This window comes from Pleurodeles waltl, chromosome 6 (assembly GCF_031143425.1).
Source record: "Pleurodeles waltl isolate 20211129_DDA chromosome 6, aPleWal1.hap1.20221129, whole genome shotgun sequence".
Classification (NCBI taxonomy): Eukaryota; Metazoa; Chordata; class Amphibia; order Caudata; family Salamandridae; genus Pleurodeles; species Pleurodeles waltl.
Window position 1 is genome coordinate 1,710,539,745 of NC_090445.1, and position 27,832 is coordinate 1,710,567,576.

At 46.5% G+C, this 27,832-nt stretch overlaps 1 protein-coding gene across 1 annotated transcript in view; it reads right to left on the reverse strand.

Annotated features, from left to right (window-relative positions):
* The window catches only part of LOC138301424 (H-2 class II histocompatibility antigen, E-S beta chain), a 62,706-nt gene that overhangs the window by 7,315 nt on the left and 27,559 nt on the right, over positions 1-27,832 (reverse strand). Inside the window, exons 4-5 of the mRNA XM_069241905.1 lie at positions 24,222-24,335; positions 2,510-2,542 (exon numbers count right to left, since the gene is read on the reverse strand). Coding sequence (XP_069098006.1) covers positions 2,510-2,542; positions 24,222-24,335 — 147 coding nt within the window. The remainder of the gene's footprint in view (positions 1-2,509; positions 2,543-24,221; positions 24,336-27,832) is intronic.

A 27,832-nucleotide genomic window follows, 5' to 3' on the forward strand; every position in this document is an offset into this window, starting at 1 on the left:
TCCCCTTCTCTGAAGATCTGCTCTTGGTGTTATATTTTTCTAAAATGCCCCCACACAATATTTAAATAGCTTGAAGTGTCTGTTAATGAAGTGAATTCACTTATCTAGCAGCTGGGCCATCTTGTGCTCTTTGGTCGTCTTTGCTTGCTTTCAGGTCTGATTTGACAACACAGATGAACTATTGTTTACGACAGACCGGGAGTGTGCTTTGGTGACATCCCACCCCCTGACCATTGGCTTGTTTGCATCTGTCCTCTTCAGCCATTGTTTTGAGAAAACATCAATCATATCTTGAACCAGCCCAGAGGGCACCTTGAGTTTTCTGTCATGCTATCAGTGGTTTGGGATAACATTGTATCTTCTAGGAAGAGCTTCGATTTTAATTCTTCTGAAAAATACAAGGAAGTCTGGAAGGTCTAATCCACTTCATCCTTGGCCCACTCTTACATTCACTCTCATTTCTGACTCCCTATCCAAGGCTTGACGGACATGTGCAATACAGTTCTCCGTAACTCAATGGTACTAGAATGCTGGCAACCAGGGTGTGTCTTCTCCAGAAACCATCAGCAGACCCAAGGATCCCCATAAATTATTACCCCATTTCGCGGTTAACCCTTCCTTCTAAAATTCTTGAAATGGCCATCGATAAAAAACTTTTTAACTATCTTGAACCTAATGGCTTCTTGGTTTTCACACTCCATATCACTGAAATACTCTACTATCTGTAATCGATGACTGAAAAATGCTACTTGACCAAGGCACCTCTGGTGCTCTAGTTCTTCTCGATCTGCCGTCAGCGCTCGATGAGGTCTCGCATTCCACCTTGAGAACCTGCAATCGAGGTATCTGAGAACCAGCACTCATGTCTGTGGTCCTTTCTAACTGCCAGACAGTATCTCTTCCTACCTCCACTCCACAGCCACTTCCCGCTGCTCTGGGCATCCGAAGGGCTCTTCACTCCCCCGAATCTTCAACAGGCACACTACCCCTCTGACCTCCTTGGCACGCGCTTTCAAACTTCAGACATGTGTCCTACAGAGAACAAACAAATGTCTGCTCCTGCATGTCTGCAGCATCTGAAATGGATGATTCCCTTAAATGTAGCTGTGACAAAACCGAGGTTTTCATTTTTGGCATTTTGCCAATTTCATCATCACCCCAGTGGTGGCCCTTGGGTCTTGGACCTCCACCTGTACTGGGTGAGTCTGTAAAATATCTATGCTTCCTTCAATGCCAAAAAGCTATTTTGTCTAACCAGATTAATTGTGTTTCAGCCATTTCCTTTTCTTTTCTCAGGATGTGGAGGAAATTCTTCTTCTTATTTCCAGATTCATCACTGTGCTCCAAAGATCCATTGCTTCTAGGCTAGACTAGGGCAGCTCCTTATATCTGGTCGCTCCAGAGTATCTAATTCACCGTCTCCAGGTAGTGCAAAATGCGACAGAAAGATTGATATTGAATCAGTCACCCATGGCATCTGTCACTTCAAAGGTGAAAGACCAGTGGGGCTAGAGATAGAGAGGATCCATCTTCATGCCTCTTTTCTTGATCCACTAAGGGTCCCATCTCCAGTCTTATAACCTGGCTTGGCGGCCACTCTTTCATCCATCGCTGCCAAACATTGGCATTCTCTACCTGTCTCCATTGGCACTGCACCAGGCCTGACCACTTTCAGGAAAAAACTCAAGATATGGCTTTTCAGGTAATTCCTCCATCTATGCTGTCTTCTGGGACCCTGTCAGGTCAGGACTGCCAGGTGTACACAGAACAGCAGAGTCCTCTCCACAGGCGCTCGGTCTTGTATTTGATACTTTTGTTCCTCTTGCTCCCAACAACTTTCACAGGAGGGACAATCGTACCAGGATAAGGAAGTGAGAACCTCATTTAGGGTTTGTGGAGGTCGAACGCCTCTATTGAACACTGGGTCTCCTGCCCTACAAAACCTGTGGTTCCCCGGCCCTTTAGGGGCACGAGAAGCCTTGCTAGGCTCTTCCCACAGTAGCCCCTAGCGCGGTGGCTCAGCTGGCACAGGGGTGCCAGGACCTTGCGGTAGTCACCTGGATCTATTTATGGCATGGTGACCATCACTGATGGAAACTGGAGAACGGTCACAAAGTGCCAACTCCCTGGCATAGGAGGGGCGATGCGTTGTTTTGTAAAGAGAAAATACATTTTCATTTTCGGAATGTGTTTTCTCTAAATACAGTAAAAAGTTTGCCAAGCATGTAGTTGAAACATAGCGCCCACTCAGCAAACCACCTCTGTTGTGAATGGGGGCACTGCACCCCTGTACTCAGTTCACCAAGGTGCATATTGACAGAAAGGAAAGACATTCTGCAATGTAATCAGTCCAAGGTGCTCTACAGGCCACACCTATGCCATGTATGAGGGTAACTTGAATACAGAGGATGTGGACTGTACCTTCCAAAGGTAGTCCCAGCAAATATCACCGACTGAGATGAAATCCGCATATGTATAAAAGTCTGTAGATGTAATATTTTAAAATTACCTTCAGGCGCACAATCGATGAACTGACGTGTTCCTGTGGAAAACAAAGAAATGTCTTGTTAAAGTTCAACATTACTCACTCTGTGGTCTGTGTTCCATTCCGAGACCAGTCACTCGATAATCCATCATTCAGTGTCCTGTCACTCAATATCGCCTCACTCAGTCATCCGGTTACTCAACAACGCCTCACTCAGCCACTGTTACTCAACTATGCCTCACTCAATCATCCTGCCACTCAAAAACGCCTCACTCAGTGTCCTGTCACTCAACAGCACCTCAAATAGGGACTCATTTGCAAAGGTAAAGTTAGACCAAAAGTCTAAGTTTAGACCAAAAGTCTAGCTTTAAACATGGAGTTTAAGTTTAGAACAAAAATCTGACTTAGACCAAAAGACTACCTTAGACCAAAAGTCTAACTTTACTACTTTTTCGTATTCAGAAAGGTAAGTTACTACTAGTACGTTTAGTACAAATAAACTTCCTATTAATAAAGTTAAGTTAATACCAGTAAAATTATTAGTTGTAAACTTACTAGGAGTAACTTTATTTTGTGAATACCGAAAAGTAGTGAAGTTAGACTTTCAGTTTAAGTTAGACTTTTGGTCTAAACTTAGACTTCAGGTGTAAAGTTAGAATTCAGGTGTAAAGTTAAACTTTAGGTCTAAGTTTACCTTTGTGAATTTAGCCCTCAGTGTCCTGTAACTCAACAATGTCTCACTCAGTGTCCTATCACTCAACAATGCCTTGCTCAGTGTCCTGTTTCGCAACAATACCTCACTCAGTAGCCTCTCACTCAAGAACGTCTCACTCAGTGTCTTATCACTCAAGAATGCCTTGCTCAGTGTCCTGTCACTCAACAATCCCTCACTCAGTAGCCTCTCACTCAACAATACCTCACTCAGTGCCCTGTCACTCAACAATCCCTTTCTCAGAGTCCTGTCACTCAAGAACGCCTCATTCAGTGTCCTCTCACTCAGTGTCCTCTCACTCAGTGTCCTCTCACTCAAGAATTGCTCACTTGGTGTGCTGTCACTCAAAAATCCTTAGCTAAGGATACGACTCTATCACAAGGATGCACCCGTCACTACATGGAGAGCAGAACATTGGAAGTCAGTGGATTGCACATGAGTTTTTTATGCTATTACATGAGGACTCAGGGAGCATTACAACACAGGGAGGTATGTGCTAGTATAAAATTGAAGTATAATTGTATGTTTTAAATCTTACCCTTCTCTCTCTCTCACACACACACAAACACACAATAGCCAATGTAATGTTCTGGTTATATTGGAGTTTCCACTTTAAAACTGCTCGTTTTACTAATAACCGTGAAATTATTTCACAAATCTGCACAAAACTTGTGTGTTTTGCGTTTAGCATGGACAGGTTTGTGCAAATTTGTCAAGGGTCAAGCGTTGAAATAAAGGGTCCCCAAAAAAAGCGAGGTTTCCCATTTTAACTCCCTCAGGAACCTTTGTTCTTCACTGCAGAACAGCGGTGAACGGAAACACATCAGAGGTGACACGGAACTAGAACTTTACTCATTGAAGTGCCTTTGCTTTCTCTGATGTAAACTTTCAATGATGTTTGAGAATCATTTTGGATTACAGAAATGTGGTGGGTGGGTGTGAATGGCTACAGAGGTCTGAACTATCTTGACTGGAAAGGGGTTTTTATTTGCCTATCCTTTCTGCTGTTTGACAAATCTGCACAAAGTTTGGCAGATGGTGGCATGTTTCACTTACTCGTGGGTTTTTTAAATGTGTGCAGATTCTTTAAGGGTAGACAGTTAAAGTGGCTAAAAAGTTCACCTGGTAATATCTGTGCCGTCATTTCAAAATCCACATGAAATCTGGCCGATATTTACTGTGCCTGGGTTTTGTGTGTCAAGTTTGGTGAAGATTCATTAAGAGGAGCAAAGATGAGGGATGGGGCGTGTTGTCAAACAATCAGTTCCACCAGCTCCAAAGTTACCAACGAACTGAAGATCTTTGATCCCATTCCTGTGAAAGTGCTCTCCTTGATTATCCCGACATGCCAATAGACAAACAAACATACTAGTGGTCTGCCAAATGTCATGCGGGAGGTTAATGTGAAGGTATGGTTAGCTCTGAGGTAACACATTTACATATGTTTAAATATAACCTTAAGAATTCACTAAAAAAGACAGAGGCCCTCATTACGACCTACTTTCCGCCCGCCGGCCCAGCGGGGATCTCGGCCGCAACACAGGAGCCGGCTCCAAATGGAGCCGGTGGTGTTGCGGCCGTGCGACGGGTGCAGTTGCACCCGTCACGCTTTTCACTGTCTGCTATGCAGACAGTGAAAAGCTGCACGGGGCCCTGTCAGGGGGCCCTGCACTGCCCATGCCAGTGGGCCAGGGGCCCCGCGACTTCCCGTACCGCCAGCCTTTTCCTGGCAGTTCAAACCGCCAGGAAAAGGCTGGCGGTAGAGGGACTCGTAATCCCCTGGGCAGTGCTGCTAGCAGCGCTGCCCTGGCGGATTACTACCGCTGGGGCCATTGTGGCGGAAAACCGCCGGCCCCGGCGGTGCGACCACGGCTCTTCCGCCGCGGTCGTAATGACCCGGGAAGCACCGCCAGCCTGTTGGCGGTGCTTCTGTCATTACAGCCCTGGTTGTCTTGTACCGCCAGGGTTGTAATGACCCCCAGAGTGGCATTATGGATACAAAGTAAAACCAAAAAACGAATCAAATTCTCAAGTTGGCAGGACTGCAAACCAGTTGCATAAGAGACATTCAGACCGTGACCCGCAGAAGAGATGCAATGCTCCTGTCCTGACCCTTCATGTGACTGATGCAATTACAAATATCATAAACAAACCTACAGGTGATATTAGTATGACACTACCCTTCACACTAGGAGAAAGACAACAATGGATGCAGGATTTATTGGGTGAAGTGTAAACTGTTACGTGTGGCTGGAGGTGTTACTTGGTGGGATAAATACTGTGTGCTCATCACCAACGCATTTAGGGCCATATGTACGAACACTTTTTCCCATAGACACAGAATGGGGAAAAACCTTTGCTACATCTGGCCCTTAGTGTGTGAGCTGTGAGATACTTGTCATGTATGGCTCTCAGAGAGAGTGTCTGGCATTTATTTCAGTCTCTGAAGCTCACAACTACTTGCTATGACATAGCAACACTTGATGACACAACTGGTTACCACTGTGGCTGGGTCCTAGGGGCCCTTCAGGCCAGGTGGCAGGGCCCTCGGGGAGCCGGTCAGTGCCACGCCGCATGTCTGCTTTGGATGAAAGGAGAGAGCCCAGAGCAGGAGGGGGAGGCAGGCAGGGCGGCGGGGCCGCTTAAGGATGGCAGCTCAAGTATTTGTTTTTCACATTTGCGTCAGGGAGGAGAGGGCATAATATGTACAGCTCTCTCATTATCTTCCGCCCTGCGTAGCAGTTAAAAGTAGGGGTAGAAGATTTGGGCAGCCATACATAACAAAGTTATAGATGGGCAAAAAGCAAATTCGCTGTGTGAGTGACATCACCGACTGTTCAAGCCTTGCTCTCGCTGTTTATTTCATGTCACTCAGAACAGCTTGGTAAAAAACACCCTCGTAATTTACTGTTACCCAGTTATAATTCCAAATGTCTGTCATGCGAGTTATGGATTATGCTCTTAACCATACATTGCGCATATCGGTGTTTTTTTAGTCTTAATTTACAACCCTAACATTAAAAATTCAGTGAATGTCTTCATTTTTAAAACAAAAAAAATAAATGCTAATGTGTTACTATCATAGCTAACCTTTTTTTTTTAATCATATACCACATACAACAGTTCCCTGCACCCTACTAATCATAGGCAGTCAGCCCCAGCTGCACATGGCCTTTTGTTTCTGCACAGTGGGGGTTGACCTCAGGGATTCACCTGAGCTTAGGACATGCTCCAAACCTCTGCAGGCGGGCAAACCCAGCAACACAAAGCAGCTGGCCAGGCATAGCGGGGGTGGGCCACAGTATGTGGCTTCCAGCCCAGCCCAGCACACAACTCCTTGTGGGGGAGGCCAGCCCCTGATTTAGGTGGTCCTCGACGGGATATTATCCTAGGTAGCCAGGTCAAAGGCCCAACCTGCAGCGTGTGACCACATACTGATGAGCAAGGCTTGTGCAGAGAAGGGAATAGCCATAGGGCCCATTAGGGTGTGGGCTGCTGATGCCCCTGGCATGGCCTTTGGCCGCGTGAGCGGGGAATTGGCAGAAGGGACTGAACTGCCACCAGGCCGTGCTCCGTACCCACATCATGTGAGGCCAACAACAGCCTACGGACTTTGACCAAATGCAGCTGTAGTGCACTGATTACTTTGTTGTTGTTTTTTCAGGGTTCGTAGCTAATGTGAGGAATTTGCAAATCCTGAGGCCCAAGGGAGAGCCCAGGATTCACATGATAAAAATAATTTTTTAGATATTTATTTTTTGCAAAGCAGTCTTTTTGTACCACCCTCACCTCACAGCACCACACTACTGCTTGGATGCCACGCCTGAAGGTAATATGGCAGTGGGTCAGGCAGTGCTGAGCCATCTGTTCCAGTAATGGTGAGCTATCATTCTCTTTCTCATTCCCACCATCGCACCCTAAGGTAACTATAACTCGGACCCTCGCCTTGCACTGCTAATTACCCTAGATATTACAGCACTCATGACAACTTCTATAACGTCATTAAAATAAAAATGAAACATTATCACTCAAATTTTGAAGAAAAAACTGTGCATGGAGGGGCCGCAAGATATAGTTACCTTAGGGCACAAGTTATAGTTACTTGAAATAACTCTAACTTTTGAATTTCTATGGTTTTCTACGAGTAAATTCAGAACCTAACTATAATGTCCCTGTAACCTTTGTTTTTTTTCATTATATGTTGTTCGTCCGTTGTTGTCAAAGATTACTAAGGACAGCAGGTTGAGGAGGTTGACTGGGTACAGTGTTTCCGGCTGTGGCTGATCAGTCCGATGCGAGCTCGGAAAGCTCTGCTGCACTTCCGGCACAAGTGGTTTCCTGGGTTGGTTGGCAAAGAGTTGGCTATGAATTTGCACACCTCACACTTCTTCTGCGCCTGCTTGCAGGAGGTAGAACCTTTGCTGATGCATCTTCACAAGGTGGGGCGGACTTGCCCTAGGGTTTCCCAGGAGTCTGGATCAATGCCAAAGCTCTTCAGAGAGACTTTCAGCGTGTCCTTGCACTTTTTCTGCCCACCTTGTGTGCATTTGCCTTCTGCCAGTTCACCATAGAACAGTCTCTTTGGGAGTCGTTTGTCTGGCATACTTACAAGGTGACCTGCCCACCTGACTTGGGCTCTCCTCAGCAGGGTGTAGATACTTGGCAGACCAGCTTGAGAGAGGGCATCTGTGTCTGAAACTTTGTCCTGCCAGGTACAAAGCAGTTCATGTGGAAGCGATTCAGCTTTTTGGCATGGTGCTCGTACACAGTCCAGGTCTCACAGACATACAGTAGTGTGAGCAGTATGACTACCTTATACATCTTCAGCTTTGTGGACAGTTTGACGCCTCTCTTCTTCCACACTGACTACCGCAGCCATCCAAATGCAGAGGTTGCCATGGCGATGCGTGTGTCGATCTCATCGTCAATTATTCACAGATCTGGAGAGTGTGCTGCCGGGGTATGTAACTTTGTCAACAGTATTCAGGATTTCCCTTCAGTGGTGATAGTTGGTTCCGTATACGTCTTCTGCGGTGTGGGCTGATGTAAGACCTCAGTCTTCTTGGCCCTGATTGTGAGGCTGAAATTTCTGCAGGAAGTGGAAAAATGGATCATGCTCTGCTGCATCTGGGCCTCTGTGGCAGCGTTGAGTGTGCAGTCATCTGCGAACAGGAAATCGTGCACAGAGTCCTCTTCAACCTTGGGCTTGGCCTGTAGCCTCCACAGGATGAAGAGCCTGCCATCAGTCCTATATCTGATTTTGATGCAGGTTTCATCATCATCGCAGAAGGCATCTGACTGCATGGCCAAGAACATCATGCTGAACAGCGTGGGTGCCAGTACACACCCTTGCTTGACTCCATTGGTGACTGGGAAGGCATTAGAGGAGTCTCCATCATCCAGTACTCGAGCAAGCATCCCGTCAAGGAACTGGCTCACCATACTGATGAATTTGCCTGGGCTTCCAAACTTCTCCATAATCTGCCACAGCCTCTCACGACTGATGGTGTCAAAGACTTTGGTCAGGTCCACATAAACATTGTATAAAGGTCCCTGTTTTGTTCCTGGTACTTCTCCTGTAGTTGACGTGCTACAAGTATCATATGCACTGTCCCTAGGCCCTCTCTGAAGCCACACTGACTCTCTGGCAGTTGTCCATCTTCCATGTTTTGAGTGAGGCGGTTGAGGAGGACTCTGGCAAGGATTTTGCCGGCAATGACCAAGAGAGAGATTCCTCTATGGTTGTCACAAGACTGCCTGTTTCCTTTTCTCTTGTAGAGATGGATGATGGAGGCATCCTTGAGCTCCTGAGGGATAACTTCCTGTTGCCATGTGGTCTGAAAGGGCGCAGTGAGCTTCTGTAACTAGACTGGTCCCTCTGCCTTGTAGATTTCAGCTGGGATGTGTCAGAGCCTGGTGCTTTACCACTGGAGAGAAGCTTAATTACTTCCTTAACCTCTGATTCCTTTGGAGGTTCTGCCAGGGAGGTGCTGATGGCGACTTGCGGCATTCGGTCAATGGCTTCTGCATTGATAGAGGAAGGCCTGCTCAGGACATTGTTGAAGTGCTCAGCCCATTTTTTCAGGATGGCGTTCTTGTCGGCACCAAGCAGTGGTGATGTTCCAGAGGACTGTGGCCCATAGATGGTCTTCAGAGCATCGTAGAAACGCTTGTAGTTGTTGCTGTCAGCGTACTTCTGGATCTCTTCTGATTTTTTGCTGAGCCGGGCGTCTCATCTCTCTGAGCTTTGCTTGCACTTTGCCATTGATGGAGTTGTAGACTGCCTTCTTGGAGTCAGATGTAGTGCCTTGCTGGAGGGATCTGACGGCTTCATGCTTCTCATCCAGCAGCTTCTGAATGTCTTCATCATTGTCGTCAAACTATTCCTGGTATTTGTGTGTGTTCTGGTCCAAGTTAGCGAGAGCGGTGTTGTAAACCACATCTCTAAAAGCTGCCCAGTCCTCGTCTGCACCGTTTGTGCCAAAGCTGAGTTGGACAAGCTTTCTGTTGAGGTCCTCGCTGAGGTTCTGGTGCACAGAGTGCCTTTTTAACTTACTGTCATTCAGTTGCCTATTGGTCTTTTTCCCCTGTGGGCTCCGCCTGAGGGATGTGCACGTGGAGTTTTGAAAGGATGAGTCTGTGGTCTGTCCAGCAGTCTGCGCCGCACATGGCCTTAGTCACTCTAACATTCTGCCTGTCCCTTCTCCTTACTACGATGTAATGAATGAGATGCCAGTGCTTGTTGTGTGAGTGTATCCAGGACATCTTGTTATGGTTGGGTAGGTGGAAGACTGTGTTTATGATCAACAGGTCATGAGCTGCACAGATCTTCAAAAGTGGATGACCACTGCTGTTGCTTTTGCTGACTCCCTTCCTCCCAGTGGCTCCTCCCATGTCTGGTAGTCTGCACCAACTCTGGCACTGAAGTCACCTTAGACGGCGAGCTTGTCCTGCTTGGGCACAGATGCTATGAGAGACTCCAAGTCTTCATGAACTGGTCTTTGATCTCTTCTGGGTTTGTTATGGTGGGGGTATGTGCATTGATGAAGGTGGTGTGGCGCATTCCTTTCAGGGGGAGCCACAGAGACATGAGTCGGTCGTTGAATCCTTTTGGGAGGCTGCTAATTTGCTGATTAGATTAGATCTGATGGAAAAATCCACTCCTGCTTCATGATGTTCAATGCTGCTGCTGCTGCCACTCCAGAAAAAGGTATCGCCGGCTTAGATTTCTGTCAGCTGGCCTTTGTCCGCGAACCTGGCCTCGCAGAGGGCTGCGATCTGGATGTTGTACCTGCTGAGTTCCCTTGTGACAAATGGGGTCCCCGTCTGGCGCGGCAAGCAGGCCAGGGATAGGGGTGAAGCAGGCTATGTTTAGGTAACCTTTCCTAGCCCCTTCCTCAGGCCATGGAGGTGAGCAGAGCAATCCTAAATTGGGCTATTCAGACACCCAGGAGGCTGTCGAACTCCACTGCTGCTTCTGTCCAGTGGAAAGGGACCCATTACTGGGGCACCTGTGAGTGAAGTTGTGGCTACAGCTTCCAATGTATCCACACCTGCTGCTTCATCGCTCACGGATGGGGAGGATAATGTCTTGACTTGCGCATGAACCGGATTATAGTGAGGGAGAGCTGTGCAGATCGTCAGCTTCACTCTCTCATCCTCGCCTATCTTGATCCAGCAGCAGGACTTAGTTGAGACGACTGGAGATGGGTCAGGATGCGCTGGATGGCCAGCAGTGTCCTAATGTGTCTCACTATGCCCTATTTGCACTCCACAGCACTTTGCTGAGTCCCCCTTCCTGCCACTTGAACCAATCTGGTGATTTCCTCGGCTCAGTCCGCCAGATCCAGTCTTCGCATGTGTAGGTAGACAAGCCCTAACTCACCCAGGGTTTCAGACCCGTTGGCTACCCTCACCTGGTTTTACCAGCCAGTCAAAGCCATTGCTCGGGTGTGGCTGCTGTTGCATGCAAACAGCTACAGGAAGCCACAGGTGAGAGCTGAGTGTCCAGTGAGGACCAAGCTGGATGAACTACTCCGAAGAGCATGACGTCTTCCCCCCATCAGAGGTACTACCTCTCTCTAACCCCCCATCACAATTATATATATATATATATATATATATATATATATATATATATTATATATAATATATATACACAAACACACACATATATATATATATATATGTAATAGCCGCCACTAGGTAGTTATAGTTAGGACATAGTTTCCATAGAAAATGCATTTTTTGTTTTGCTTATAACTTTGGTGCCGTTTGATGCATCTTCACATAATTTTCCAAAAAACAACAGACATCACTTCAGTTACTGTCTGGAAGGTTTGGGGTGATCCATCAAGCAGGGTGTGAGAAAAAGGGGGGAGTCCCAAAATGCTTTTTTCCCATTCATTTTTTCGTAGGGATTTTGAACAGCGATAGCGCCAAAACCACTGGATGGAATTACACCAAATTTGGCAGAAAGGTAGCTCTTGATCCAGGAAGAGGCATTTTTGTAATTTGGTGTAAATCCGTTCAGTACCTTTAGAGCAATTAAAAGAAATTTAAAATTGCTTACATAGGGACGCAAAGGATTTGCGACCCGTCCGAATCTCATGCTGAGATCTGATTGGCTGACCACACTTCAACAAGGAAGTGTTGTCAGCCATGTTGGGACTCAGTTTCAGTTGAGTCCAATCAATCAATCAGAAATTTGTAAAGCGCAACTTATCACCCGGGGGTGTCTCAAGGCGCTGATGGGGGGACGCAGATCAGTTGAAGAGCCAGGTCTTGCGGTCCTTCCTGAACTGAGACAGCGAAGGGTACTGATTGATGGGAAGCGGCAGCGTGTTCTAGGTCTGCGTGGCAAGGTAGGAGAAGGATTTTCCTCCAGCCATGTTCTTGCGGATCGCAGGCGTAGTGGCGAGGGCCAGTTAAGCAGAGTGGAGTTGCCTGGGGGATGTATAGAGGAGAGGCGGTGGTTGAGGTAGGCAGGTCTGATGTTGTGTAGGGCCTTGAAGGCATGTGTCAGGATCTTGAAAGTGATGTGTTTGTTGACAGTGAGCCAGTGTAGGTCGGTTAGGTAGGAGGAGATGTAACTGTGACGGGGATGTCCAGGATGAATCTGACCACGCCGTTCTGTATTCTCTGGAGTCTTGTTTGGAGTTTCTTGTCAATGCTGGCATAGAGTGCATTTCTGTAGTCAAGTTTACTGCTGACAAGTGCTTGGGTGACTATTCTTCTAGAGTCGATGGGGATCCACTTGAAAATCTTCCAGAGCAGGTGGAGTGCATGGAAGCATGAGGATGAGATGGCGTTGACTTGGTGGGCCGTAGACAGCGAGGAGTCAAGAATGATGCTGAGGTTGCGTTGTGGGTAATCAGTGGGAGATGGGGCAGTTCCGAGGGCAGTGGACCCCCAGGCGTAGTACTCTGTAGTGGGGATGGGGCCCAGAATGAGCAGCTCCATCTTATCTGAGTTGAGCCTGAGGTAACTGTCTTTCATCCAGTCGGCGACTGCCTTAATTCCGTTGTGAAAGTTGCTTTTGGATGTTGATGGTTAGTCAGTGAGGGAGAAAATTAGCTGTGTGTTGTCAATGTATGAGACGATGTTGAGCACGTGGTGTCTGACAATCTTGGCTAGCAGGATCATGTAGACAGTGAAGAGGATGGGGCTCAGAGAGGAGCCCTGGGATACTCCATAGCTGGTTTCCATCAGTTTCAAGGTGAAAGGCGGGAGCCTGACTCTCTGTATTCGGCCGGTGAGGAAGGAGCGGATCCACTCCAGGGTTTTGCAGCGGATGCTGGCGTCGTGTCATCTGATGCACAAGGTGGTGTGGGAGACAGTGTCAAATGCGGTGGAGAGGTCCAGGAAATGAGGGCAGTTGTTTCACCATGGTCCAATAGGGGGCGGATGTCATCCGTGGCTTTTAGGAGTGCGGTTTTGGTCTAGTGGTTGCTCCTGAATCTGGACTGGGAGGGATCTAGGATGTGGTTCGCCTCAATGAACTCGGTGAGCTGTGTGTTGATCACTTTTTCTATTACCTTGGCTTGAAAAGGGAGCAGTGAGATTGGTCTGTAGTTTTTCAGCTACGTCGGGTCTGCGGAGGGCTTCTTCGGTAGGGGGTTTATCACTGTGTGTTTCCAGTCATCCGGGAAGATGGCAGTCTTGATGGAGCAGTTGATGGTACGGCATTGTTCAGGTGCGATGCTGCGCTGGCTCGGTTGAAGATGTAGTGGGGGCCTGGGTCCGAGAGTTGATGGAACTCATGAGCTTCAGGGTGTCTTCAGGGATGAGGAGGGCCCAGTTGTTCATGGTCAGCAGAGGGTTAGAGTCCGTGGTGGTGCTGGTGGACGAGGGGCGGGTCTTGTCTTGCAAATCCTTCGTGGATGTCCTGGATTTTTGGGTGAAAGAAGGTGGCAAGGTTGTCGCAGAAGTCCTGGGGGGGAGGGGAGTGTCTGTGGTGTCTGAGCCGGGTTTTGCAAATTCTTTGACTATGCTGAAGAGTTCCTTGCTGTTGTGTGCATAGGTGTTGATGAGCTCCTGAATGGCTGGTTTTCTAGCTGATCTGAAGAGCCTGGTGGTGCGATGTGATGGTTTCTTTGAAGGCTTTGTGGTCTGTTGTGCTCTTGCTGCTTTTCCACTTTATCTTGATTCCCACAAAAATGGTTAAAAATAAAGGGGCCAGGGTAGAGTCATCCTGACCCATTAGCTTTAATTCACAGCGGGAGTCACAGTGGATCTGCCATAATTTTTTGAAAAAAAAAGCACAGGCTCTTGCTCGTTGTCTTTTTTAAGCCCCTGGGTGGGCCAAGTCCTGGGGGCATTTATATCATAATGCAGGAGGCGCGCTGCCCCATGGGCCACCACCTCCCTGGGGCTGTATACAAATATTATCCGGAGGGGGGGGGGCACAGCATCCCCGCAAACCAAGGGACCACTGCCGCCCTGGGGCTGTGTACAAATATTATGCGACATCCATGCACCCCCCGCAGCTCTGGGGACCACCAACTGGGGCAAATAGTAAAAAAAAAAAAAGAAAGGGGGTCTGCTTCCGGACCACCATCTCCCCAGGGCTACTTCTACGTTGGAGGTGGGCCACGCGGCCTCCCTCGCGGAGCCACTGATGGACCTGTCAAGCAGGTCCCACTGTCAGAAAGTGGAGTTTTCATCTGTCTTCCCTGCACGCAGATATGCATGCTGGGAAGACAGATGAAAAATTGCTCCAGCAAGCAGGAAGCTGCTACTTAAAGCAGCTGCTTGGTTGCTGTAGCAATGCTGACTCCTGCAGGAGGCGTAAGCCAGGTGGGACTGCTGGGGGCCTTAAGGCTTCCCCCATGCTCCCAAATAGCCACTAAAAGGCACACAATAAAAAAATGAATAATTGTGTGGGGACTGCCTAGCTGGCCTTAAGCCCCCCCCCCCACACACATGGTCCCAGATAGCACATAAAGGGCTAAAAAACAGCTAGCCTAATGGTGAGGGTCACAAACTTTCAACCAGAGAGATAAGTGTTCGAGTCCAGGTGAATCCCTACTCATTTCCCTCCTTAAAATTTTTTCAACTACAAATGTTCATATTGAAAGGTGATTTTACTATTTTTAATTGACAAATACATTTTTGTATTCAATTTGTGCAGACATATCTCATTCTAAGTATATCATACATCAAAGCCTCAAAAATTCTATATTTCTCTCATTGTCTTTTGCTCTCTCTCCTTCAATCTTTCTCCCACTCACCCACACTCTCAGACCCTTATGCACGCACTCACAAATCCACTCAGACACTCACACACCCACTCACAGACTCACTCAGACACTTGTGCACACACACAGCCCCAGTCCGACCCTCATGCACCCACTCACAGACCCACTCACACATTCACACACCCACTCACATTCCCACTGATACTCTCACACACCCACTCACATTCCCACTGACACCCTCTTGCACCCAATCACTGTGGCCAACCGCCGCCACATGAATGGAAATTACTATAGGCTAAAAAAACTGAAATTCACTGAAAAAATAAAGGTTACAGAGATGTTAGAGTAAGGACATAGAATATAAAAAAAAACATAGAAATTCACTTAAATAAACAAAGATTACAGCGACGTTATAGTTAGGCTCACATTTTAAATGTACGAACCATACAAATTCACCAGTTATAGTTAGAATTATCTCAGGTATCTATAACTTGTACCCTAACATAACTATAACTAGTTAGGACCCAGTTTCCATAGGAAAAGTGTTTTTTGTTTTGCCAATAACTTTGGTGCTGTTTGACGAATCTTCACGAAATTTTCAAAACTATTTTGTCACTCACTTCAGCTGCTGACTTGAAAGTTGTGTGGTGATTCGTCAAGCGGGGACAAAGAAGAAGGAGGGGGTTCCCAAAACAAGCATTCCCTATGCAATTTCCCATAGGGATTTTCGACATGTCTACGGCCTGAACCACTAGACAGTTTTGCTTGCAAGACACTCTTGTAGATAGAAAAGGGCTCGGAGCCCCGTCCATGTTACGTCAGTGTCTTTCATTGGTTCATGGGCTTGCCTTTCAAAATCTGCTTGCTTTCATTAGTGGAAGTCATGCCTTTTCCGATGGTTGGCCGTCCTCGAGCGCAGCGACCAAGTACTGAAAACATGTGAGGCTCGCTGTTTTCTGTCCGGTTTGTGGACTACTTTCTGTCTGTTTTCGCAGCGCAATCTTGCTTGTTCTCTTTTGTCTGTACCCTTCTCCCTCACGGTGACCATGGTGCTCACAGCACCAGCTCGGGCGGCAGTATCAATATGCTGTTTTTGTTTGTTTCGGTATGTCACGTTTAATATCTTGTTATCAAAAATATGTCAACGTTAAACACAGTGGCAACTAAATATGGCATGCTTTTTTTAGCATATTGATCGACGTGTCTTTAGTACGTGCATACAATCTACGTGTTCCATTCTCCTCACACACACTGTGACATGAATTCCTAATATTTTGTTAGATTGTTTTCGTTCCTATCTTTTGACTGTATTTGTATCGTTATTCTCAGGGCGTTTCCCTGCCACAAGCGTGTTACTGAGGAAGGTCATCTGCTTTTAATGGGCACTCGCCCGCTCGCCCGTGTAAACCACATCCAACCCAAAAGGCTAGTGTACACCTTACAATAGCTCCCTCTCTGTAAACCTCGCTTCTATCCTACGGGCACTTTTATTTATGTATGTTTAGCATTCCGTCATGAAGGTCGGGCAGCAGCTCCTTGTGTCGGTGGCGTTGCGTTCTGCCCTTACAGCTTTTGGAACAGATTGTTGGGTGCTCGCCGCGGAGGACTGTGGGATCCTTGCATCGGAACAGCTCAACTCATCCTGCCTTCTGGAAAGGCGAATCAAACCTACAGGATCATGGCTACAATACCGCTGAGGACGGTTTTAACCTATTAAACAAATATAGTCCGCGCTGCTGCGAAATGTACACAAGGTTCGTTGATGAGCTCAGTATTTACCTTGAGACCAGCCCACAGATGAGAAGAGGCACCCTGCAGGTTTAGCAAGCAGGCAGCCGCGAAGGAGCTGATAGATTTGATTTATTTTAGCTTGAAACCATTTTTCCAACGGCCCCTGTGTTTGTCATATTTTTGCAATCGTATCTTTTAATGGAAATTCTAGATTTTTCAGCGTCTTCATTTTCAGAAGTTTCCTAATGTTCTCAAGATTAATGGAAAAATACGCGCCCGATTAAAACAGTGCGAGACGACCTTTTAGGTCACACAAGCAAACACATACTTTTTGAAGATTCGATCTCGGCTGATTTGTGTTTAATGTCTTTCCAACACATTTCAGTTTACAGAGGGAAAGCAATGTGTACATTTGTGCGAATTCAAAATTCATAAAAGTTTAATTTGCGTCCAAAAGTTACTCGTACAGAATATTAGGGAAGCGTTGTGTAAAGCTGCTTCCAAGGGTGGAAAGTGACGTTCCAGTGCAGAAAATATATTTGTGGTGGAGGTAGGAAAAAATGTTCACCTACAGGGGTTAATAATTTACATGTGGGGAAAAGTTAGCATGTGCAAAATCTGTGTTACTAAGGCCCATATTTATACTTTTTAGCACCGCATTTGCGCCACTTTTTTACACAAAATCGGCACAAACTTACAAAATACAATTGTATTTTGTACTTTTGCGCCGATTTTGGGTCAAAAATGATGCAAATGCAGCGCAAAAAAAGTATAAATATGGGCCTAAATGTTTACGTCATCTCATGCAATGTACATTTACACATGTTCGAATTCGTATGTGTTTGAACACTCTTGATATGTTTGGGTGACCCTTTTATTTTATTTCTCCTCTGTGGCTGTCTTGTTTTGGGGATTGTGTTAGCCAGCCAGCAGCTCTGATGCTGGGGTGGTGAAAGTAGTATTCTATTGGAAGTAAGGTAGCGGATTTAAATGAGGATGCTAAATGGCAAGAATTTCATTTTTGGCTGCAGATAGACAAAGAAGGTTAAAAAGAAGTGCTTTAATTATATGCAGGGCCACTGGAATTATGTGGCAGGAAAAGACCAAATTGTGTGACAAGAAAAGTCCAGTTATGAATTTACAAAATCAATAGCTCTAACTCAAGCAAATGCGAGACCCATTGCATTGCAAATGCTTGTTGGTATTTGGTGTGAATCCGTTCAGTAGTTTCTGAGTTATTTAAAGAAAACCTAGTTTGTATATCCAGAGGCACGAAAACTTCACAAATCCTCCTGATCTCATGCAGAGATCTGATTGGCTGGGAAAACTTCAACCAGGAAGTGTTGGCAGCCATTTTGGCACCCGGGCTCCACTAAGTCCCCCTTCCCCCAAAAAAAAATTGAAAAAAAGAAAAGGGGGCAGGGTAGGAATACCCTGACCCACTGGCCTTGATGCTGGGATTTCCCAGAGACCCCGTCAGGCCACAAAAACAAGTTTAAAAAAAAAAGTTGCTGCAAAATTGTGACAGATTAGCTAAAAAAAAAGTGCCATCTCTCGCACTTATTTTTAGTTGAGCCCAAGGGTGGGCCAGGCCCCAGGGGCATGAGGGTATTTAACAAACAAGGAGGGGGGTAAATGGGGCTCCTCTTCCCTCTTCTGAGCCCCAGAGACCACCACCTCGCTGGGGCTTCAAAATACAAATGGAGGGGGATGCGGACCCCCACCATTGGGGTCGGTTGAGCCCGGGGACCACCACCTCCCTGGGGCGTTATTTTAATAACAGAGAGAGGCAGTGTGGACCCCCCTACGGGGACAACAACAAGTCCCAGGGACCAACACCTCCCTGGTGCTCAATAGAAAATTTGCTGGGGGGGCTGTGTAGACCCCCCCCTCCTGGGCCATATACAGCCCCAGGGACCACCACCTTCCCGGGCCTGGCCTATGCAAAAGAAAGGAGGGGAGCCGTGCGCCCCCCTCCTGAAGCCATTAATGGCCCTAAGGTCCGCCATTCCCCCAAGGCCAGCTCCTGCTATCTCCCAAGGTGGGCACCCTTGAGAGATAGCTGTTTGCTTTCGCTTGGCGGGAGGTGTGACCGCTCCCACTAAGAAAGAGCAAATATTAACTCCGCTCCCAGCAAGCGGGAGCTGTAAAACTGCTCCCGCTTGCTGAGACAGGAGTTTTCATCTGTTTCCCTGTCTGCTGTCATGCCGGGAGGGAAACAGATGAAAAATTGCTCCTGCAGGCAGGGAGATACATTTCTTGCAGTTCCCTATGTGCTGTAGCGATACCGGCTCCTGCAGGAGGCGGGGAGCCAGCTGTGATAACGGGGGCCTTCAAGCTCCCTTTGCGGCCCCCATTATTATACACTGGGTGGGGCCAGGGCACCCAGGCAGATGTGGCTGGGCCCCAGGGAGGGTGGACCCTGGGGCCAAAATCAGCCAGGGGAGGGCGTCCACATGGCTCCCCACCCAGTTTTATAAATGATATTGGCTCGGGATGTGGGGGTCCCTGGGGCCCGGGGGATTCGCATGACCCTCTCAATAAAAGTTAAATAAGCCCCGGGAGGTGGTGGTCCCAGGAGCATTTCTAAACCCCAGGTGGGGGATACCCACAGCTCCTCTATATTATTATTAAAGCCCTGGGGTGGTGGTGGTCTTTGGGGCTCATAACAGCCCAATGAATGGTGGTCCCCACTGGCCCTCTCCAAGATTTTAAAAAAGCCCCAAGGAGGTAGTGATCCCTGAGGCCTGCATAGCCCCCCTAAAGACATATTAATGTAACCCCAGAGAGGTGGTGGACCCTGGGGCATTTCAAAGCCCCAAGAGGGGGTCCATACGCCCCCCCTGCAGATTATTATTAAAGCCCCGGGAAGGTGGTGGTGGTGGTCCCAGGGGCTCATAGGAGCCCAGTGGAGGGGGGGGTCCGCGTGGCTCCCCCCTAAGATAAAAAAAAAAAGCTCTAGTGAAGTGGTGGTCCCCAGGGCTCAAAAGAGCCCTAGGATGGGGAACCCTTGTGCCCCCTCCTTTTTAGGGTTGGGCGTGCAATAGCATGTGCTAGCACATTCGTATTGCACTGTGAGATGCCTTTGTGTTTAGAAAAGGGCTTGGAGCCCGCCTGTCGCTTATCATTTGTTGGATTGCGTGGCACTCTTCTTTACAGCCTCATAATTGGTTACAGTTGGCATTTCATTATATCCGTTCCTGTCAGTGGAGCAGGGACCAAGCACTGATTGATTACACTTAATCAGTGCCTGTCTGCTGCTACGACATGATTGAGGTACTATTTTGTTCTTTTTAACTTCTAGTGCAAACCAAAGGTGCATGCCTGGCAAAAACATGCGTTCTTAGGTGTAATTTTTGAAACTATGCCTTAACACATTATTGTGCAGTACACCCCAATCCACTCCGCTCTAATTCAATCTACAAAACACTTCACAAATGGCAAAAGTGGTCCAATTACTGCACATCTCGTGTGTAAGAAATATCGAAACCATGGTGCTCAACGCTACAACACACCTGTTGCCCTGATGTGAACATTTTAGGCAGAAATAAATTCTGCAAAAATAGATAAATACAAATGGTAGTGGAGCACACTCAATTCTACGCAGACGTGTCACCACCAAGAGCTCAGGAACACGTGGCAATATAATCAATTTTAGTACCAAACAAATATGCACAAAAATTAAATCAGAGACTTTTAAATTCTCTGATGATAGAATTTATCAACAAACAGAAGATCTAGGGCCAGATGTAGGAAAAAATCAAATTGCGACTTGCAATTTGCGAGTCTGTGCGACTCGCAAATTGCAAGTCGCAATTTGACATGCAGAAAGGTGTCTCAGACACCTTCTGCAACTCGCAATGGGGTCGCAAAGACCCACCTCATAAATATTTATGAGGTGGGTCGCAGTTTGCGACCCCATTGCGAGTATAGGCACTCGCTAACATGGAGGCCTGCTGACGTCAGCAGGCCTCCATGTTAGCGACCTGCCTTTTAAATAAAGTTTTTTTTTTTTTTTTAAGTGCAGCCCGTTTTCCTCACAGGAAAACGAGCTGCATTTCAAAAAATTCCGAAACCTTTAGTTTCGGAATTTTCAGGGCAGGGAGTGGTCCCTTGGACCACTCCCTGCCCTGAAAAAATAATATGGGGTCCATTCACAAAGGGGAAGGGGTCCCATGGGGACCCCTTCCCGTTTGCGAATGGGTTACCATCCACTTCAAGTGGATGGTAACTGCGACTCCATTTGCGACCGCATACGCGGTCGCAAATGGAATTGCATACCATTGCGAATCGCAAATAGGAAGGGAACACCCCTTCCTATTTGCGATTCGGAAATGCATTTTGCGAGTCGGTCCCGACTCGCAAAATGCATTTCTGCATAGGAATCACGCATTTGCGAGTCGCAAACGGCAAATTTTGCCATTTGCGACTCGCAAAGTGCTTCCTACATCTGGCCCCTAATTACAAACATAATCTCGAGTTAATAGACAGCTCATCCTCAGACTAAACAATTGTTATTGTAAATAAAACATGAATGCTTTATGCTGCATCGATGTTCTTTGACAAGTCAAGAGTTCATCAAACACATGTTTCGTCTCTTCTCAGAGACTTCTTCAAGGCTGATAACAGAAATATTTGTTTAATGTATAACTGGAATCCACCCAGTCCAATCCAGTTCACCTTATTCCACCCTACTCCAATTCAATATACCCCAAACGACTCTACACCAATCCACTCCACCCCACTCCAATCAAATTCATCCCACTCCAGTCCAATCCACCCTACTACAATCCAAACCACCCCACTCAACCCAATCCCTCACTCCATTCCTGTCAACCCCATTCCATTCCATCCCAACCCACTCCAGTCCACCCCACTCCAATCCTATTCATCCAACTCACCCCACTCCACTCCAATCCAATCCACCCTACCACACCCAAATCCAATCCATCCCGCTCCACTCCAGTCTACCCCATCCTACCCCATTGTAATCCACCCCACACTAGCCCAATCCACCCCATCCACTCCACCCCACTTCAATCTACCTCATCCCACTCTACTCCAACCCACCTCACTCTGATCCAGTCCTACCCACTCTACTCCAGTCCACCCCACTCTACTCCAGTCCACCCAACTCTACTCCAATCCAAAACAGTCCAGTTCAGTCCACCCCACTCCAACCCAATCCACTCCAATCCATCCCACTCCGATCTAATTCACCTTAACCCATCACACTACAGTCCAATACAGTCCACCTTAATCCACTGATGTTCAATCCACCCCACTCCAAACCCCCTTAATCCAACCCACCCCAATAAAATCCATCCCACCCCACACCAATCCAATCAACCCCACTGCAGTCCAATCCACCATACTCAATCCAATCCACCCCACTCCAATCCAATCTGCCCCACTCCAATCCGACCCAATCCAATCCACCCCGCTCCAGTCCAGTCCAGTCCACCCTTCTCACTTCCAGTCCAGTTCATTCCAATCCACCCCACTACAAAAAATCCATTCCACTCCAGTCCAATCCATCCCACCCCATGTCAATCAACCTCAATCCAATCCACCCTCCCAATCCAATCCACCCCAATCCAGTCCACCCCACTCAATCCAACCCAATCCATTCCACCCCACTTAATTCCATCCCAATACAGTCCACTCCAGTCCAATACACCCCACTCCAATACACCCTACCTCAGTCTACCCCACTCCAGTCTATCCCACTCCACTCCAGTCCAGTCCAATTCACCTCACTCCAGTCCAATTCTCCCCACTCCAATACACCCTACCTCAGTGCAATTCACCCCACTCCAATCCACCCCACTCTAATCCAACTCAACCCACCCCAATCCAATCCACTCCACCTCAACCCAGACCACCCCAATCCAGTCCACCCCACTTCCATCTCAATACAGCCCACTCCAGTCCAATCCAACCCACTCTAGTCCAATCCACCCCACTCTACTCCAATCCAATCCACCCCAGTTGAATCCACCTCACGCCAATTCGTCAGCCCACCTCACTCCAATTCTCCCTAGCCCTCTCCATTCAGTCCAATCCACCCACCCCATACCAGTCCAATCCAATCTACCCCATTTATGTCCAATATAATCCACCCTACTCCGATTCACCCAACTCAAAACCACGCCAATCCAATCCACCCCCATCTGCCCTGCCCTAGTCCTATCACTTCAGTCCAATCATCCTCCCTAATCCAGTCTAGCCACCCCACTCCAATGCACCTCACCCCATTTCAAACCACCCCATTCCAATCCACCCCACCCCACTCTACTCTAATCCACCCCACTACCTCAGTCATACATTGAACCATCAAATTCTACTCTCCTCCATTCAACTCTACAATACTCTACTCCCCCTACTCCACTCTACAACACTTCACTCCTCCCAGTGGCATAACAAAATTTGTATGGGACCCCTCGAGATATGCTGAAGGGGCCCCCCACACTCACGTCAGTAGGGACTGTGGGGCCTGCCCTTCAGTATGTGAAAGCCTGCGCCCCCGCACCGCAGGGGCAGCAGTGGCCGCTGTTACATTACATTATAGGTATCTCAAGTAACAATAACTCTCGCCCTAAGGTCACTATAACCCACGCCCTCGCCGTGCACTGCTAATTACCCTAGATTTTACAGCATTCATGACTTTTTTTTATTATAACATAATTATGAATATCAATGTAATGTTAGCAGTCAAATGATCGAAGAGTAAACTTGGCGGACGAGAGTTATAGTTACTTTAGGGTGTGAGTTGTAGTTACTTGAGATAACCATAACTATAATTGCTGAATTTCTATGGTTTTGTTGTGCGACTAAATTCAGAACCGAACTATAACGTCCCTGTAACCTTAGTTTTTTAACTGAATATATCTATCTATCTATCTATCTATCTATATCTATCTCTCTCTCTCTCTCTCTCTCTCTCTCTCGATATATATATATATATATATATATATATATATATATATATATATATATATATATATATATTTTTTTTTTGTCTATGTACAAAAAAATAAAGAGGGGAAGTGGTTGAGGTCTATCCCTGACTGTGTTCATTGTGGTCCCTCGCTGTGTTCATCAAAGTCCCACCCTGTTAATATCCCTCACTGAGGCAATTGTGGTACTTCATGCTTCTATACCTCACTGTGTCTGGCACCCTCCATCTCTGTTACTGTCCCTCACTATGGCCATCGTGGTCCCTTAATGTTACTATCCATCTGTGTTACTATTACTCATAGTGTCCATCAGGACGCCTCATGCCACCTCCCTTTGTCCATCATGGCCCCTTTCTACTACTAGCCCTCGCCTTGTCTACTGTGGTCCCTCAATGTTACCATCCCTCAGTGTTACTATTCCTCATTGTGTCCACTGTGATCTCTCAGTCTTACTATATCTTACCATGTCTGCCATGGTACTCATTGTTGATGTCCTTCACAGTTTCTGTGTATGAGTGTGTCCATTGTGGTCCCTCACTGTTACACTGTTACAGTCCTCACAGTTACTATCCCTCACTATGTCCATTATCGTCCCTTAGTGTTGCCATCCCTCAGCCTCCTCTTTAAATCCTCACCTTTTTTGTTCTTCAGGTAGAACACAAGTCCAATGGTGATGAAGATCCCTCCGAGCACGAAGCCCACGATTCCTGTCACCATCTTGTTTCTGGCCGACTCGGAGGCTTGAAGCTCTGTGTGAGGAAAGGTGAGAGGCATTATAGAGTTACTCGAGGGTTAGAGACAATCCGGGGAGATCACTCAGGAGCTCACACAAGAGACAACCAGGCCACTCAGGGAATGGAGAAGACCAACGCTGACTCGTGGGTTAGAGAAAGTCTCAGGGTAAGAGTTAACCTGGAGCTCGCTCTGAGGTACATCTACTCATTAAGGGTTCCCTCATTTTTACAGGGACTCAGGAGCTTAGTCAGAGTGAGTGAATGAGAGATTATACTTTTCAAGTGCATGGTCACTCAAGGTTAGCACCAATCAAGAGCCCACTCAGCTCTGAGGTCATGACCGGATGACTAGTCCTATTTACAGACCCATTTTGTGAGACGCTAAGAGTAACCAGTGGCAGGACTCAGGTTCTTGCTAGTCCTAGATACAAATCAGGGGTGAATTATGCCTGGTCTACCAGGATCTTTCTCAGGCCACACTACAGCGAAGGAAAGACTCCTGCATCAGCACTGACACATTACAAGGGGATGAAATATGCTTTTAGAAGACTCACTTAAAGAAGACGGACCAACTTCGAATGAAACAGATTATACCCCAATGCATTTTAAGAATTCATAGGGTCCACACACAATGGAGCGGCTATATCTATTAGGAAGGAGGTCCCTGTTGAACTACAGAAGAAAAGGATGGACGGGGATGCAGGCTTCTTATGCTTGAGGAGACCCTAGTCTGTAGAAAAGTCATAATCAGCACACTCCATGCCCCAAACAGGATGGATTCCTGAAAGGATCTTTAGACAAATTATCTGGGTTTGCATAGGGACATAGAGAAGGATAGATCTAATTGAAGAACGCGATTCACAGGAGCTTTCAAAAAAGGCCTTAAGAAATGCTTCCAGGAGATAGGTTTCTGGGACATGTGGAGAGACAGCACTTAGAGGAGAAGGAATATACATACCAGTCTCATGCACATCATGTTAGGTCACAGTTTGACTATATATTGTTGAATAACTCATTAGCTTCAACGTCATGGGTGTGGAAATGGAAACAGTCTTGGTCTCAGAACTGTCTGGGTTGAGTCCAATCTAAGCATAGATGGAGCATTTTTATGAGAGAAGGGTTTCCCAGCTTAATTGTATTGGACAATAGAGAATAACTTGGTTAAGGATGCAGATGTTTGGGCATGAATGTAATGTCATCGCAGTGTTGCTGTTGTCATCCACAAGCCCATGGAGCATAGGAACAAAGAGCAGTGTATTCAATGGGCAAGGCCTGTAAAGGAGGTGGTATACTGTATGCTCTGCTCTCTTCTAACCATTCCACATTTGACTAACTCCTTTTGAAACATTTCCAAATTCTATCTTGAGTGGATAAAGACCTGGTTTAAAAGGTCAGTAGATGTGGAGAAAAGGGATAGTGTCATCCATCAGAAGGTACAAAAAAAGCAACATAAGTCTAAAATTGTTTGCAATATCAGGAAAAGGGTTGTCCAGAGCAGGGAAAAAGTAAAAAACAGGGATTGGTTCGACATAAAAGATCCCATGCTCTCTGACAAATGGTAGAATTTACTATAACAAAAAGACCACATATCAGAATGCTTGATAGATGATTTTATGGCAAGATCAGAGGCTATCATTATGTATGAAACCATCTCATTGCTACACTTCTGCAGCTCTTTTAGATGAGTATGAGTGATCTGCAAGAGGCAAAGCAAGCAGACTACCAGCTTAAGCAGGTGTCCAAGGTGAGTATGGAGATCTCTGCTGGTTCTTTCCCTCAGGGTAAGGGGGAGGGTTGTGTTCAGTTTTCTCAGGATTGAAGCAAGTTGACACAAGAACCTCAGGTGTTGCAGATTGCGTGAGGGTTCAGTGTAAAAATGGCAGAAAATACCTCAAAGGTGAGGGATTCAAGAGAACTGCATTTTTCAGAAAAACATGGAAATCAGTCAAGCCAAGAGGTTCAGCAACTACCAATAACATTTGTGATTGGAAAGGTTTTGGAAAGCAAAAGAGTTTGTGACAATGTTTTCCTAGTGGAAAAGAAGAACACATTCAGGAGGCTAGTCATAAATCAATGAGATATATCTTTTGAGTGATATCCTTCAGGAGGGTGACTGGTTAGTACAATTTGACCCAAAGAATTCTTATTTCAAAGTATCCATGGCTGAAAAAAATGCAGATTTATCTTCAATTACAATAGGTCAGAAAGTTGTATCAGTTTGTGAGTTTACCATTCGGCCTGTCTTCAACGCCATGGTGCTTTATGGATATAATGAAACCAGAAGAGGCATATTTATGAGTGCAAGGTTGATCTCAGTGTTGAGAAAAGTTTCTTTTTCGACTGGATCAACTTTGTTCACTTTTGGGGAAGTTGGGTATTGTGATAAAAGTGGGAAAGTCTGTGTTGATCCCTGCAAGGTCTCTGGAGATTTTAGGACTCCAGGTGGATACCCAGGATGCAGCAAAGATGTACCTATGAGGAAGGTTCAGAGTTAAAGACATGAGTTTGGTTTGGTGCTAAAGAAAGGATGAGATTGGGCAATCTGACCAGGATGATAGGGTTATTGTTGTCCTTAATTCAGATGGTGTTTCAAATCATGTTACAATACAGGGCTTCGCAAAGGCTGAAAACACAGAGCCCTTCGGTATGGAGAGAAGCTGAGACATTAATTAAGATGGTGGATGGTGATTTTGGAGGCTGGAATAGTCTGGCCATTTTTGGGACTTTGCCAGAGTATGTTAGAGAGTTCGAAGCAAGCCAGTGTGGTTGGGTTGCAAGGTTAGTACAGTTGGAGAATGGTTGAAGACGCACAAGAGAGGAGAATGTTCATACGTAGTTTAGAGAGACAGGCAGGTTTCTTGATGTTATAAAGGTTTGAGTCAAAAAGGAAATTGCTCTGTATTAATGAAGCCAGATAAAGGCAGTGCTGTATGCTATATAAATCGATTTAGATGTTCCAGATCAAATGAGTTATCAGATATAGCACAGGAGTTTTGGTATTTCTGTTAGGAACACAAGATAGATACTAAGGCAGAATATTTGCCATGCCTGAAGGATCTGGTGGCAGACTGAAGTTCCATATTTGTGAGAAACCGCAGTGATCGGAGTGCTGGAGACACGATCCAGGTGTGAATGCGGTAGATGCTTTTCACCAGAATTGGTGAGAGATGAAAAGTGACGTATTTCCACTAATTGTGATGATTCATAGTTTGGGGGCGAGGTATGCTTCTCTGTTGGCTCTGGTAACTCCATTTTGGGAGTAGCAACCACGGGTTTCAGGTTCTTTATAATTACCAATTCAGGAAACTTTTTAGTTGGTGTGAGCAGAAGTCTTTTACAAGGAATAGACGGAGAAGAGTGTCCTCTTATGGAAGAAGAAGTTCTGGACTGTCTTGCTTGGAAGTTCTCAGGAGAGGTAAGGAATTCAAGGGACTTTTGGAGGCAACTGCAAGAGTGCTAAACAAATCTTGGACTTTGGTAACTAGGAAATGCATGAGTTGTTGGTGCATGGC